This window comes from Talpa occidentalis, unplaced genomic scaffold (genome assembly GCF_014898055.3).
Source record: "Talpa occidentalis isolate TD23 unplaced genomic scaffold, MPIMG_talOcc4v2.1 talOcc4.4, whole genome shotgun sequence".
Lineage (NCBI taxonomy): Eukaryota > Metazoa > Chordata > Mammalia > Eulipotyphla > Talpidae > Talpa > Talpa occidentalis.
This window is the reverse complement of record NW_023604295.1, coordinates 126,481,463-126,493,858: the sequence shown is the minus strand read 5'-3', so window position 1 is coordinate 126,493,858 and position 12,396 is coordinate 126,481,463. Positions and strand designations below refer to the sequence as shown.

Below are 12,396 nucleotides of genomic sequence, written 5' to 3'. Positions count from 1 at the left end.
TCATGGTGCTGAATATCAGGTGACTGTTAACCTTCTTAAAGCTACCCCTGCATAGGTGTAACATTTCATTGATTTACTCCCCTAGATATGTCTCAAGAAACTTAGGAGCCTTTTCCAAATACTATTTTTCTCTTTACTTTCAGGTACTCATTCACTAAAAGTAGATCCCTTATGAAAAGTAGGATATGAGTATATGTAACATTTTCCAAGTTTAGAATATAAAATAATAGAGGTATATATTGAGAAACAGAATAGCCAGTCACTTCCAAGCATATGAAGTTGGATTCTAATCATTATTGAATTAGTAATTTATCAGTACTAAAAGTAAATTTTTTTTTTTTTTTAATTTATTTAAGCACTGGGTACAGTCAGAAGCGCGGGAGGGTGAGAGAATTCACCAGAGCCAGAGCGGGGAACAGAACAAGCAGACCCACAAAATACACTGCTGAGGGGAGCAGCGGGTGCGGCAGGTCTGCGCGCCATGAGGGACCCTCGCCAGGAGCTGGGGATTGAAACGGTGCTGCAGAGGCTGCGGGCCTCTTTGCAGCCCAGCGCTCAACCACTGTGCCACCAGGGGAGGCCTCTAAAAGTAAATTCTGCCTTACCAAAAGAAAGATACTTCTGAGGAGGCCTTGACCAGCTTTGGCATCTCTGGTTCTTGAGGTAGAGCACCCTAGGTAATACTAGGTAAGGGTGGAATATTGAAAGTGAAGTCTTACCCCCTACAAAAACTCTTGTGGATCACTTGGCCTGTTAATACATTATAAAGTCATACTGTTGGTAGATAAAGATACTGTGCTTCCACATACCGTCATGCATTTTCCTCACCTTGTGCCGCTTGTGAATTTATATTATGAAAGTATAGCATCTGTGATTCAGTCCATAATTCAGAGAGTTGTTGGTCATGTTTTAGTTGCCATTTTTCCCACATTGTGTATGAAATAAATTCTGTAATTAGTAACACCAGGAAAAGAGTCTACGTTTCTATCTGTTGTAAAGGACATTTTTGATTCCTCATTCCTTAGGCTGTAAATCAATGGATTTAGTGTGGGAATTATAATAGTGTTGAAGCCCGATGCCAACTTATTTTGACTCAGGAATCATCAGGGTTGGGATTACAAAGATACCTGAAACAGAGGGCTCATTACTGTCAGGCAAGAAGCATAGGTGGTAAAGGCCTTGGACCTGCCTTCAGTTGAATTGTTCTTGTGAGTGGTGATAACAGTATAGATATAAGACATCATAGTAGCCAGGATAGATGTGAGTCCAAAGATTACTTTGCACAGTGGTCACGGTTTGAAAGAAAAAGTTGTCAGAGCAGGATAGGAAGCACTTGGTAAAGATCACAGAAGAGATGATTGATAACATACCCAAAGAAATGGAGCTAAAGTAGGGCACACAGTTGAATAAATGAGCTAAAGAATCCAGTGATGGTTGTGTAGTGCAAAGCATTACAAATGACAGCATGTCCTTCATAAGCCATGACTGCCAGGAGACAGTGCTCAGTTGCCCAGGCTAGCGAAGAAGAATTGCATGGAACACCCGGTATAGGAGATGAATTTATGCTTCTTGAAGAAGTCTCAGCATCCTCAGATAACCCAGAACAGATTACAAAGGAAAAAAGTACATAGGTGTGTGCGAATAGGTATCAGTCCTGATAAGACTGATATGGCCCCTGTTCTAGGACACTGCCATGACATCAATCCCTAGGAATATTAGAACGAGGACAGTGGTGACTTTGGAAACTTAGAAAATCTACTAGTATATGCTGCTAAAAGAAGTTCAAGTATGAACAGATTATCACTGATGCTGCAGAATCCTTCTCAGGCCTTTTCCCATCTTTGCTTCCTCCCTCCTCCGCAGAGGTAACATTCCTGACTTCTGACACTGCAGCTTTGTTGTGCTTGTTTTTGTTTTGTTTTCTTTTAAAGATTTATTTATTTATCATACAAGAGCTGGAGTAACAGGCCAGAGATGCGTGGGGTGAGAGGATTCACCAGAGACAGTGGGGAGCAGAACAGGCAGACTGACTGAAATACACTGCTGAGGGGAGAAGTGGGCGAGACAGGAGAGGTCTGCTGCGCCATGTGGGTTGCTCCCTGGCTGGCCAGGGATCGAATTCGTGCTGCAGAGGATGTGGATTGCTTCATAGTGCGGTGCTTAACCCCTTGTCCTTGCGCCACCAGGGAGGCCCTGTTGTGCTTGCTTTTGATGGACAGCATGCATGTGTTCTTCAGGTCAATCTGTGTTGGTCAGCCATTGTGTGAATATACCACAGTTCACATATCCAGCCTACTGTTAGGGATATTTAGGTGGTTGCTAGTTTTTTGCTCTCACAATAATGCTGCTGTGCACTTTCCTGTGCACATGTCCTTAGTGTGTGTACATGCATTTCTTTTTGGTATATCCCTAGAAGGGAAATTGCTGAGTCCTGTTTGAACTCTAGTAGATACTGAAGAACTGTCAGATATCCAATGTTCCCCATCCTTGCCAACAAGGTTTTTTTTTTTAAAGGACTTTTTTCATAGAAATAATTACAAAAAAATTACAAAATAAAAATAGTACAAGGAATTCTCATACCCTTTAATCAAATGTGTAGGTTTTTTATTGATTTCCAAATTGAGGGACTTTTAGTTTCTACTTTTAATGTATTGTGGTTAGTTTTGTTTGTAGTATTTCACAGAACTTACTGGTGTTTTCTTTGTGCCCTAGAGTATGATTGCTTTTTGAAAACATTCCTTGAATTTAGAGAACATTTCTTGAGAAGGCAAATTTTCTCTCTTAAGGGCACCGATTTTCTCTCTTCAGTATATATCCAAAAGACCTAAGATCTAACTTATTTATTTTGATTTCTTTGTTCACTGGATCTATTTTGTACAGATTGGTAATTTCCAAGTTTCCTAATACTGCTGTATTTCTGTCCTTGGATCTCGTGTGGTTTTTGTTTTAAAGGAATACTTGCCAGAGTTAATTAGTTCATAGATAGTTGTCACTGTGAGTAACTTGTGATGTGTCCGTTGTCTCATTTTATGTTTTCTGGTTTGAAGTCTGCTTTGCTCTTAAGATTTCAATCCCTGAAAAAAAAAAAAAAAAAAGATTTCAATCCCTGGTCTTATTTTATTTGCCTCATAAATATATACATTCCTTCATTTTTAGCCTTTTTGGATTGTTGTGTCTCCTGTATACAACATAAAGTTACTTTTACATTTTGAGCCAATTTGAAAACATTTGGTATTATATTTAGTCTCAATTCTAACATGTTATATTGTGTTTATTTTGTGATTGTTATCTATATATGCATATTAGGTTTTTTCATTTATTTTCTTTGTTTTTGTTTTTCTTATATTTAAGAAAGGGTTTGTTTTTCATGGTTTCCTCTGTATTGATATTTTATAGTGCCCCATTCCTTCTTACTTTCTGTTGGTTTTAAATTTTTTTTTTATTGCTATTTACTGCTTCTGTTGCAGTCAGTGATCTTCTGTTTACCCCTTTTCTGTCTTGATGGTTTTAGCTACGTTTTTCTACTTTCTCAGAAAATGTTCTTCATCCCATGGGCCTCACTCTGTTTTAGTCTTAACTCTACAATCAAAAATAAGAATTGTTTACTGTTACATGCTTTTTGAATCAACCCTGTCTTTTTTTTTTTTTTTTTTTAGATTTATTTTTATGCATACAAGAGCTGGGGTACAGGCCAGATATGTGGGGGCGGGGGTGAGAGGATCCACCAGAGACAGAATGGGGAACAGAACAGGCAGACTGACTGAAATACACTGCTGAGGGGAGCAGTGGGCGAGACAGCAGAGGTCTGCTGTGCCATGTGGGTTTCTCCCTGGCTGGCCAGGGGGATGGAACTTGTGCTACAGAGGCTGTAGATTGCTTCATAGTGCAGTGCTTAACCCCTGTGCCACCAGGGAGGCCCCGTCATCTTTTGGTAGGATGAAGTTTGCCCTTTAGTAGGCTCCTCGGGAAGGGCATGTGTACCTACCCTTTATGTACACTTAATATCTCTGTTACAGAGTTGCCTGAGCCCTGCATATTTATGGCTTTGTTGTGGCCTTGATTCTTGGACACACTGTTAGGATATACTCTTCTGAGTTGCTTCTACTTTGTTTTTTCCTCCATTGTCCTGAAAATGCTGTTCTTTTGTAGTTTACTTGTATCTTTTCTTGTTTACTTGTTTCCATCTGTGCTTTTTGTTTGCCTGTGTGTTGTGTTTTTTGGTATCCTTTAACTGCAACTTCAATCTTAAGAGTCAGGCATATGTGATGATCATACGCACAGCTGAAAGTTTAAACTCATTAGTCTCTCTACCAATTTGCTGGGCAGTATGAAATTTTTCTTCATAGAGTATACATAAGGATCATAATTTTTGTTGTTTAAAGCTATATAACCCGGGCCTCCCTGGTGGCGCAGCGGTAGAGCGCTGGGTTGCGAAGCTGCCCACGGCCTCTACGGCGACGGTTCAATCCCCGGCTGCTCCCCGGCCACCGGAGGAGGGTCCCACATGGTGCGCAGACCTCTCCTGCCACCCGCTGCTCCCCTCAGCAGTGTACTTCGGTCCTTCTGCCTGCTCTGCTCCCCGCTCTGGCTCTGGAGAATTCTCTCACCCTCCCGCGCTTCTGACTGTACCCAGTGCATGTATAAACAAAACAAACAAACAAGCAAACAAATAAAGAAAAACATGCCTCTATAAAAAAAAAAAAAAAAAAAAAAAAAATAAAGCTATATAACCCAATTAATTTTGAGAAATGTGCATTTCTCCACCTATCTTCTTTTTGTCTTCTCTTTTTCTCCCTTAAATATAGGATGCACTTGCAGCCTTGGAAACTCCCGGAGGTCCCAGCCAGCGTAAAAGGAAACTGAGTACACCCCTCTCAGAAGTCATTGTCAGAAACTTGAAATTTGCTTTGGCAAATAGCTCTGGAAATGCCGTCACTCTTTCTGCCAGCCCTCATCTGAAGGATACCCAGTCAGATAAGGTAAAATTCAATCTTATTAATAGGAAACATCAGATTAAAAAATTCAAACAATAATGGCTGATCTGTTTCTTTTACTTTTCATGGGCAGGAAGAAGCTCCAAAGCCACTTCACAAAGTAGTGGTATGTGTTAGTAAAAAGCTCAGTAAAAAGCAGAGTGAACTAAATGGGATTGCAGCCTCTTTAGGAGCAGATTACAGGTAGTTGCCACATCTTTTCTATTTTACTGCTTTGGAGACATGGATTATCAGATCTTCCCTGCACCTGACAGTCTAATCAGAGGCATGTCTGTAACACAAATGGCAAAGAGACATCCTGTGTCAATTATACTCCTCAACTGCTAGCCTTCTTCAGCACTTGTATTCAGCCATTCACAGAGAGCATAATCACTGGTTTTACAAATAACAGTTGAGGAATATGATTAATTTTATCTTCCCCTTTGATAAGTCTTAGTTTTCTAGTTGATAAATTAGATCAAGGTTATAGGTGTTTAGTGCATCTGCTGTAGAAGAGTGAACTGTTACTTAAATTATTTATTATATTGTATGATAATTATGTCTATATTACCTGGTTGCCAAAACATGGTAGAAGCCAAGCATTTAATTTCATTTTTTTCTTTTTAAAGATTTATTTATGCATAGAAGAACTGGGGTGTCAGCCAGAGGTGTTGGAGGGGTGAGAGGAAACCAGAGACAGAGTGAGGAACAGAATAGGCACATCTATTGAAATACACTGCTGAGGGGAGCAGTGGGTGAGACAGGAGAGGTCTGCTATGCCATGTGGGTCAGCTTCCTGGGGATCAAACTTGAGCTGCAGTGGCTAGAGGTAGCTTGATAACGCTGTGTCTGTAACCCCTGCACCACCAGGAGGCCCTCACTTCATAGTTGTTAAAATTTAATACATCCTTCGATACTCTATTTGGATGTGAATTTGATGTAAGACTTAAACATAGGACTTGTAGTTTTTATTAGATTTAAATGCCAATCATCTCAGTATGAAAGAAGAAATATTGCTGCAATTTCTAGATAGATGTGCAGAGATATTTATGTGTTCATAGGGTGGTTAATTCTCAAGTGAAGATGTCCCAGATAGTCCCTTGAATATGCAAGGTCCCAGACCATCCTGAAGAGATCATCTGATGCTGTCTTCCACCTTCCAATAGTTAAAAATCTACACTAGATCTTTTCAGCACATCTGATATAGCTTCCCCTTTTTATTACAAATATTTATATAGTTTCCTCAACTAAAATGAATTTCATAAGTATAACATATTTTGTAATTAAAGTCAATATAAGTCTTAGTAATAGAAGACTATATAAGTGTCTTTGCCTGATGACACTAGAGAAAATGAAGTATTCATATGTTTACCTGTATATGCATAATTACTTCAAATGCTGCAACCAGACTGGGACAGATATGAAGACTCAGATATCACAAGCAGCATGTCCATTGGCAACATGACGTTACAAAAAGTTGACAGTTTTGCAAAGTTCCAAATTAAGCAAAATTCTTCCATCAGTTTACTCAGTGGTTGCACCCAGTCTGGTAAATCAGTGTATATTAAAACTGCAAAAATAACTTGTTTACTTAAAAATAGATTCTAGGTTCAACTAATTATAAACAACCTTTTTTTGATCTATGCAAATATTGGACATTAGAAAATTGTATGGGATATGGGATAATTGTATGAATGACTGTTTTCCAGAATTTCTGGCATCCCTAGACCTTACCCAGTAAATGCCAGAAGCACCCTTCCCACCCCAACCCCCTCCAGTGTACACATATTTTTTTAATTTTATTTTTATATTCCCCATACAATTATAACTGCCTTATTTTGACTCTAATCCCTCCTTTTCCCCCCTCTCCCCCAAATTTGTTGATTTTGATTTTTTCTTTCTTATAGTTATTCTTTTTCCTGGTCCCTTATTTAGGTTTTCTAGATTCCTGCTATGAGTGAGACCATCCGGTATTTTTCTTTTTCTTGCTTATTTTGCTGAGCATGATCCCTTCCAGCTCCATCCATGTTGCTGCAAATTGCATGTGTTTATCTTTTTTGATTGCTGAGTAATATTCCATTGCAAATACACATTATTCTAACAACCAAAATCATCCCCACAAATTTTCAAATTAACTTGTAAAGGGACAATTTTGGCAAAACACTATTCTAGATCAAGGGTTGGGCAGGCCAGTGCTCTGTTTTTGTAAAGTTTGTTAGAGCACAATTTTGCCTGCTTGTTTACATAAAGAGAAAATACTATTTTTTAATTAATCTTGGCTATTTAAAAAGTTCGGAGATTATTTCTATTAGGAAATGGGAAGTATATTAAATGTCCATAAAGGAAAATTTCTGTTTTGGTGATTTCATTTAGAAATTAAATTTTTACTTCATCTTTGAAGGATGATATATTTTATATTTTCCTAGGTCAGGAACAATATTAAATGGGCAGAATCAGGAGCTCATAGCATAGTATGATAGTTAAAGCGTGTGGGTTTTGTAGTCAAGCCTAATTCTGCCACTTACTGAATATCCTGGATATTCAGTTATTTAGCCATATTTAACTTTCAATTTTCTTATCTATAAATAGAATTAAAAATACCAGTGTTGGGCTTCCCTGGTGGCACAAGGGTTAAGGCGCAGCACTGTGAAGCTACCCACAGCCACTGCAGCACAAGTTGAATTCCTGGCCACATGGCACAGCAGACCTCTCCTGACTTGCCCGCTGCTCCACTCAGCAGTGTATTTTAGTAAATCTGCCTGTTCAGTTACCCACTCTGTCTCTGGGGAATCCACTCACCACCCACACCTCTGGCCTGTACCCCAGTTCTTATATGTATAAATAAATAAATCTTAAAAAAAATACCAGTGTTTTAGGATTATTGTGAGGAATGGATAAGATAATGCAGTGTGAAGTATATAATCTGTGGGGGCACAGAGCAGCTGCATAATGATTGCCTAAAACTGGAATGCAAATTGGATGCTTTGCTATTTGTTAATTTGAAATACTATTTTAGAGACCATCCAAGTATCTCCATGTACTTATATTCATTGACAGAGATGTGTACATAATTTGGCCAAAAAAAAGTAGAGCCTATCATTTAATATTCTTGCTTACTGTAGTTTGTGAAAGTCAAAATATTCTATTCATAATGAGTAATAATCATCTTAATGTAGATGTTTCTCTTAGTTATTTTTTTCTTTGGTTATTTCAGGTGGAGTTTTGATGAAACAGTGACTCACTTCATCTATCAAGGACGACCAAATGATACAAATCGAGAGTATAAATCTGTAAAAGAAAGAGGGGTACACATTGTTTCAGAGCACTGGATTTTAGAAGTAAGCAATGCCTATTTTCCTGTCATTTCTGTTAAATGGAACTATGTACAAACTTTTTTAAGGCCCAAACTAGTTTCAGTGTGTGTAAACAAGTTCGATGATCTTAGTTACATTTCATTAACATTAAAAACATAAGGTTTTTGTTTTTGAAGCATTTAAGCACGCCTTAAATGTTTAGCAAGCCTTTGATGATACTTTTCCTGATTCTTTGATTCTTGCCAGTGATTCTACATGGTAGGAGGAGGAAAGAAGTGGGACGGTAAAGGGTCGCCTGTTTGGTGATGGACGGGAACAGGAATTTCGGTGCAAACATGAAGTGATATATACAGAAATCGATTGAAAAGCTGTATAGCTGAAACCTCATTAATGTTTTAAAGCATTACTGTTTTCGTTTTTTAAAAGGATAAATGAGAGACTGGATGGAAATATACTATGAAAGAAAACTATATTAGAGAATTAATTTAGCATACCAGTAACTTTTAGAATGGTTCCTTTTCTTTTTTTGTCTTGTTTTCTCTTTCTTTTGGTTCTTCTCCGGAGTATGGTTGATATCTTGGTAAAAGCACAGAAACAAAATTTGATTTTATGCTTTAGTGGATCTGATATTAGAAAGTAGGACAGTTGTCATTTGTATGATGGAATTTTTCAGTGTCAGCTGATTTTCAAAACTAATTTTGTGAACTTTGTTCGTCTTAGGACATAATGTATTGATTCTGCTTATTCTGTTCAACATCATTTATTCACTAAGTCTTTTTTCAGTCCTATTTTAAAAGTACACTATTGTATTGCAGTGTGCCCGAGAATATAAACATCTTCCTGAATCTCTTTATCCACATACTTATAATCCCAAAATGAGTTTGGATATCAGTGCAGTGCAAGATGGGAGACCCTGTAGTAGTCGACTACTCTCAGCTAATTCTACAACAAAGGATGATAAGGTAGATGATAAGGATAATACACTTACCCATTTATTAAGCTAAATGTATAATCGTATTTATTGCTGTGAAACCTTATCCAATGGTGTAGTTTGAGAAGTTCTAATTTTTCTCATTTAAAAGCCAGATCATATGCCTGTAGAAGAAAACATTGATATAGACAATATGACCAGTAATAATGAATCAGCAGCATCAAGTGGAAATGAAAACAATGACTCTAAAGGAGGTACAATATTTTAAATTACAAAAAATTTTATGAATATCTTTCTTAAGAATGCTTCCTTTGCACCAGATGGAAAAATACGCTTATTTTCTATGTTAATTTAAATAAGGTGAAGCATATATTTGAGGCCTGAATTGAGACTCCATGATTTAAGCATGAAACTTGTGAAATTTGTGGAAGCTAGGTATTTTATGGTTAGTGTGATACAGCCTTCTAGTAAAGCTAGTTTGGAGATGGTGATTTTTTTAAATTTTTTCTTGGTTTCATTCTTTTCAGTGATTTTCAGAGTTTTATTATGTATATAATACATTTTAATATGGTTATATGATTTTAAATATACAGAAGGAGATATGAGCTTCTCACCCTTTCAGTGTTGTTAGCTCCCTGTGTATTCTTAAGGGTAGGCTATTTTGCATAGATAATCATAAATATATATATGTTCTTCCTTCCCTGCTTAAAAAAAATACATAAATGGTGAATTACTATATATGCTGTTTTATACTTTGATATTGATTTTTTTGCTTGACAGTTCAACTTATAGTGTTTCATATGATACGTAAGGAGCTTCTTTAGCCTATTTCTTTTTTAAATGTTTATAAGGAAACCAAGGATAAATAAATATCTGTGGTCTGTGTTTTCAAGGACCATAGGGGAAAATCATAAACATAAGTGACTGAAATGAACCTCAGAGAACAGTACATAACATGAGACAGGAAAAGAAGCAGACAGGGAGCTCTACAAAAGTGTCTTCAGAGGGCTTCCTGATTATTTCATATACAGTCCTCGGGGTAAGGGCTGCCTTTATATTCTGCAGCATTCATAGTCTTAGTACATTACTACAGCCTGTGGTCAGTATTCAGTAAATGTCAAGTCAATAAATTTGTGTTCAACCAAATCTAGATGAAATAGTTAATGTAACTAAGATGTAGGAAAACATACCTTCATTGGTATATTTTTGTTTTCTTCAAGCTTTGACACAGACTTTGGAGATGAGAGAAAACTTCCAAAAGCAGCTGCAAGAGATAATGTCAGCAACATCAATAGTGAAGCCCCAAGGGCAAAGGACTTCCCTTTCAAGAAGTGGTGGCAACAGTGCTTCTTCAACCCCAGACAGCACTCGCTCTGTCCGCAGCGGGCGAAGCAGAGTCCTAGAGGCGCTGAGGTATGTGCTTGTCACTGGTGGCCGAAAAGAGTGACTGGATGACTGAAATAAATGTTGTTCCTTATTTAGGTACCAGCAAACTGAATTCTATGAGTTAAGGCTAATTTTGCTTTTTTTTTTTTTTTTTTTTTTTTTAAATCATAAAGCAGTTTAGAATAAAAGGGATATACTGCTGGGCCTCCTTTCGCCCAAACTATATATATTCAGATATTACTTGCTGATTGTTGCCCTCTACTGATGAGCCTTTCCTTTTTTAAAGATTTTATTTATGCATAGAAGAACTGGGGTATAGGCCAGAGGTGTGGGGGGTAGTGAGAAGCTTCTCCAGAGACAGAATGGGGAGCAGAACAGGCGGATATACTGAAATACATTGCTGAGGGGGGAGAAGTGGGTGAGACAGGAGAGGTCTGCTGTGCCAAGTGGGTTGATTCTCTCGCTGGGGAAACTCATACCGCAGTGGTGGTGATAGTTTGATAGCGCTGACACTTTAACCCCTGTGTCACCAGGAAGGCCTCTGATTTTTAAGATTCACTTTGTAGTGCTTAAAGGACACTCTCTGTATTTTTTAGTATAGTTATTTCCTATTGGAGCTACATGCATTTTGTATTCTCTTTATAAATTTATCTCCTAGGAAAGGTAATTACAGATCTTAGCATAATGTGACTGAAGTTCAATAGCATAATTCATCTTTTTCTAATAGAAAATTCTCTAATTGTGTGATGAATATAAGGATTTATGCGTTGAGTTGATTAAGTATAAATAAATACACTGCGAAGGGGCCTCCCTGGTGGTGCAAGGGGTTAAGACGCAGCACTTTAAAGCTACAGGCGTCCAGTGCAGCAGTTGTTCAATTCCCGGCCAGGAAGATGATTCCGCCCCTCCCCCCCCTCCCCCCCACGGCACAGCAGACCTCTCCTGACTCCCCTGCTGCTCCCCTCACCAGTGTATTTCAGTAGATGTGCCTGTTCTGTTCCCCACTCTGTCTCTGGTAAATCCTGTCACCCCCCCCACACACACACACACCTCTGGCTTGTACCCCAGTTCTTGTATGCATAAATAAATAAATCTTTTTTTAAAAATACACAGAATAAGAAACTATCTTGTTTTTGAGGCATATGAACTCTGGGGATACATCATTATTGGTAAATTTTTACTAAGATTCCACAAAGATAAACACGTGCGCATGCACATACTCAGAGATTCAGTACTTACATTGAAAGAACATAGTTGGGGGCCTCACCGGTGGCGCAGCAGTTGAGTGCTGGGTTGCGAAGCTGCTCGCAGCATCTGCAGTGCCGGTTCCATCCCCGGCTGCTGGGCGAGGGTCCCACATGGCGCGCAGACCTCTCCTGCCGCCTGCTGCTCCCCTCAGCAGTGTACTTCGGTCCTTCTGCCTATTCTGCCCTCCGCTCTGGCTCTGGTGAATTCTCTCACCCTCCCGCACTTCTGACTGTACCCGGTGCTTGTATAAATAAATAAATCTTTGAAAAAAAAAAAAAAGAACGTAGTTGGAATTCTATTTACTCTCCAGTGGAATTTTATCTATTCTGGACTGGGGGATTTGGTAACGAAGAGCTAAAAGGACCTCTTTTAAAGCACTTACAGCAAGCAAGGCTTTTGTGTAACTATAGTTTTTATTATTTCAAATTATATATAGTTATATTAGAAAAATATTAACTATAGGTAAGCAAAGTGACCAGTTAGCTAAACATTGCTGTTTCCCTAAACCTATAATAAAAGATATCCCATTTGTAAATGCAGTATT

At 38.2% G+C, this 12,396-nt stretch overlaps 1 protein-coding gene and 1 long non-coding RNA gene across 6 annotated transcripts in view; one reads left to right on the top strand and one right to left on the bottom strand.

Annotated features, from left to right (window-relative positions):
- The window catches only part of TOPBP1 (DNA topoisomerase II binding protein 1), a 103,334-nt gene that overhangs the window by 82,915 nt on the left and 8,023 nt on the right, over window positions 1-12,396 (top strand). For all 5 annotated transcript variants that reach the window (XM_054701014.1, XM_037526295.2, XM_054701013.1 and 2 more), the window contains 6 exons: window positions 4,806-4,979; window positions 5,068-5,177; window positions 8,188-8,311; window positions 9,103-9,249; window positions 9,370-9,472; window positions 10,439-10,631. In XM_054701014.1, coding sequence (XP_054556989.1) covers window positions 4,806-4,979; window positions 5,068-5,177; window positions 8,188-8,311; window positions 9,103-9,249; window positions 9,370-9,472; window positions 10,439-10,631 — 851 coding nt within the window. The remainder of the gene's footprint in view (window positions 1-4,805; window positions 4,980-5,067; window positions 5,178-8,187; window positions 8,312-9,102; window positions 9,250-9,369; window positions 9,473-10,438; window positions 10,632-12,396) is intronic.
- LOC129146789 (uncharacterized) lies at window positions 2,581-9,378 on the bottom strand. The gene is made up of 3 exons (XR_008554009.1): window positions 9,276-9,378; window positions 8,782-8,863; window positions 2,581-3,074 (listed from the first exon to the last, which is right to left on the bottom strand). It is a non-coding gene; the product is annotated as an uncharacterized LOC129146789 (long non-coding RNA).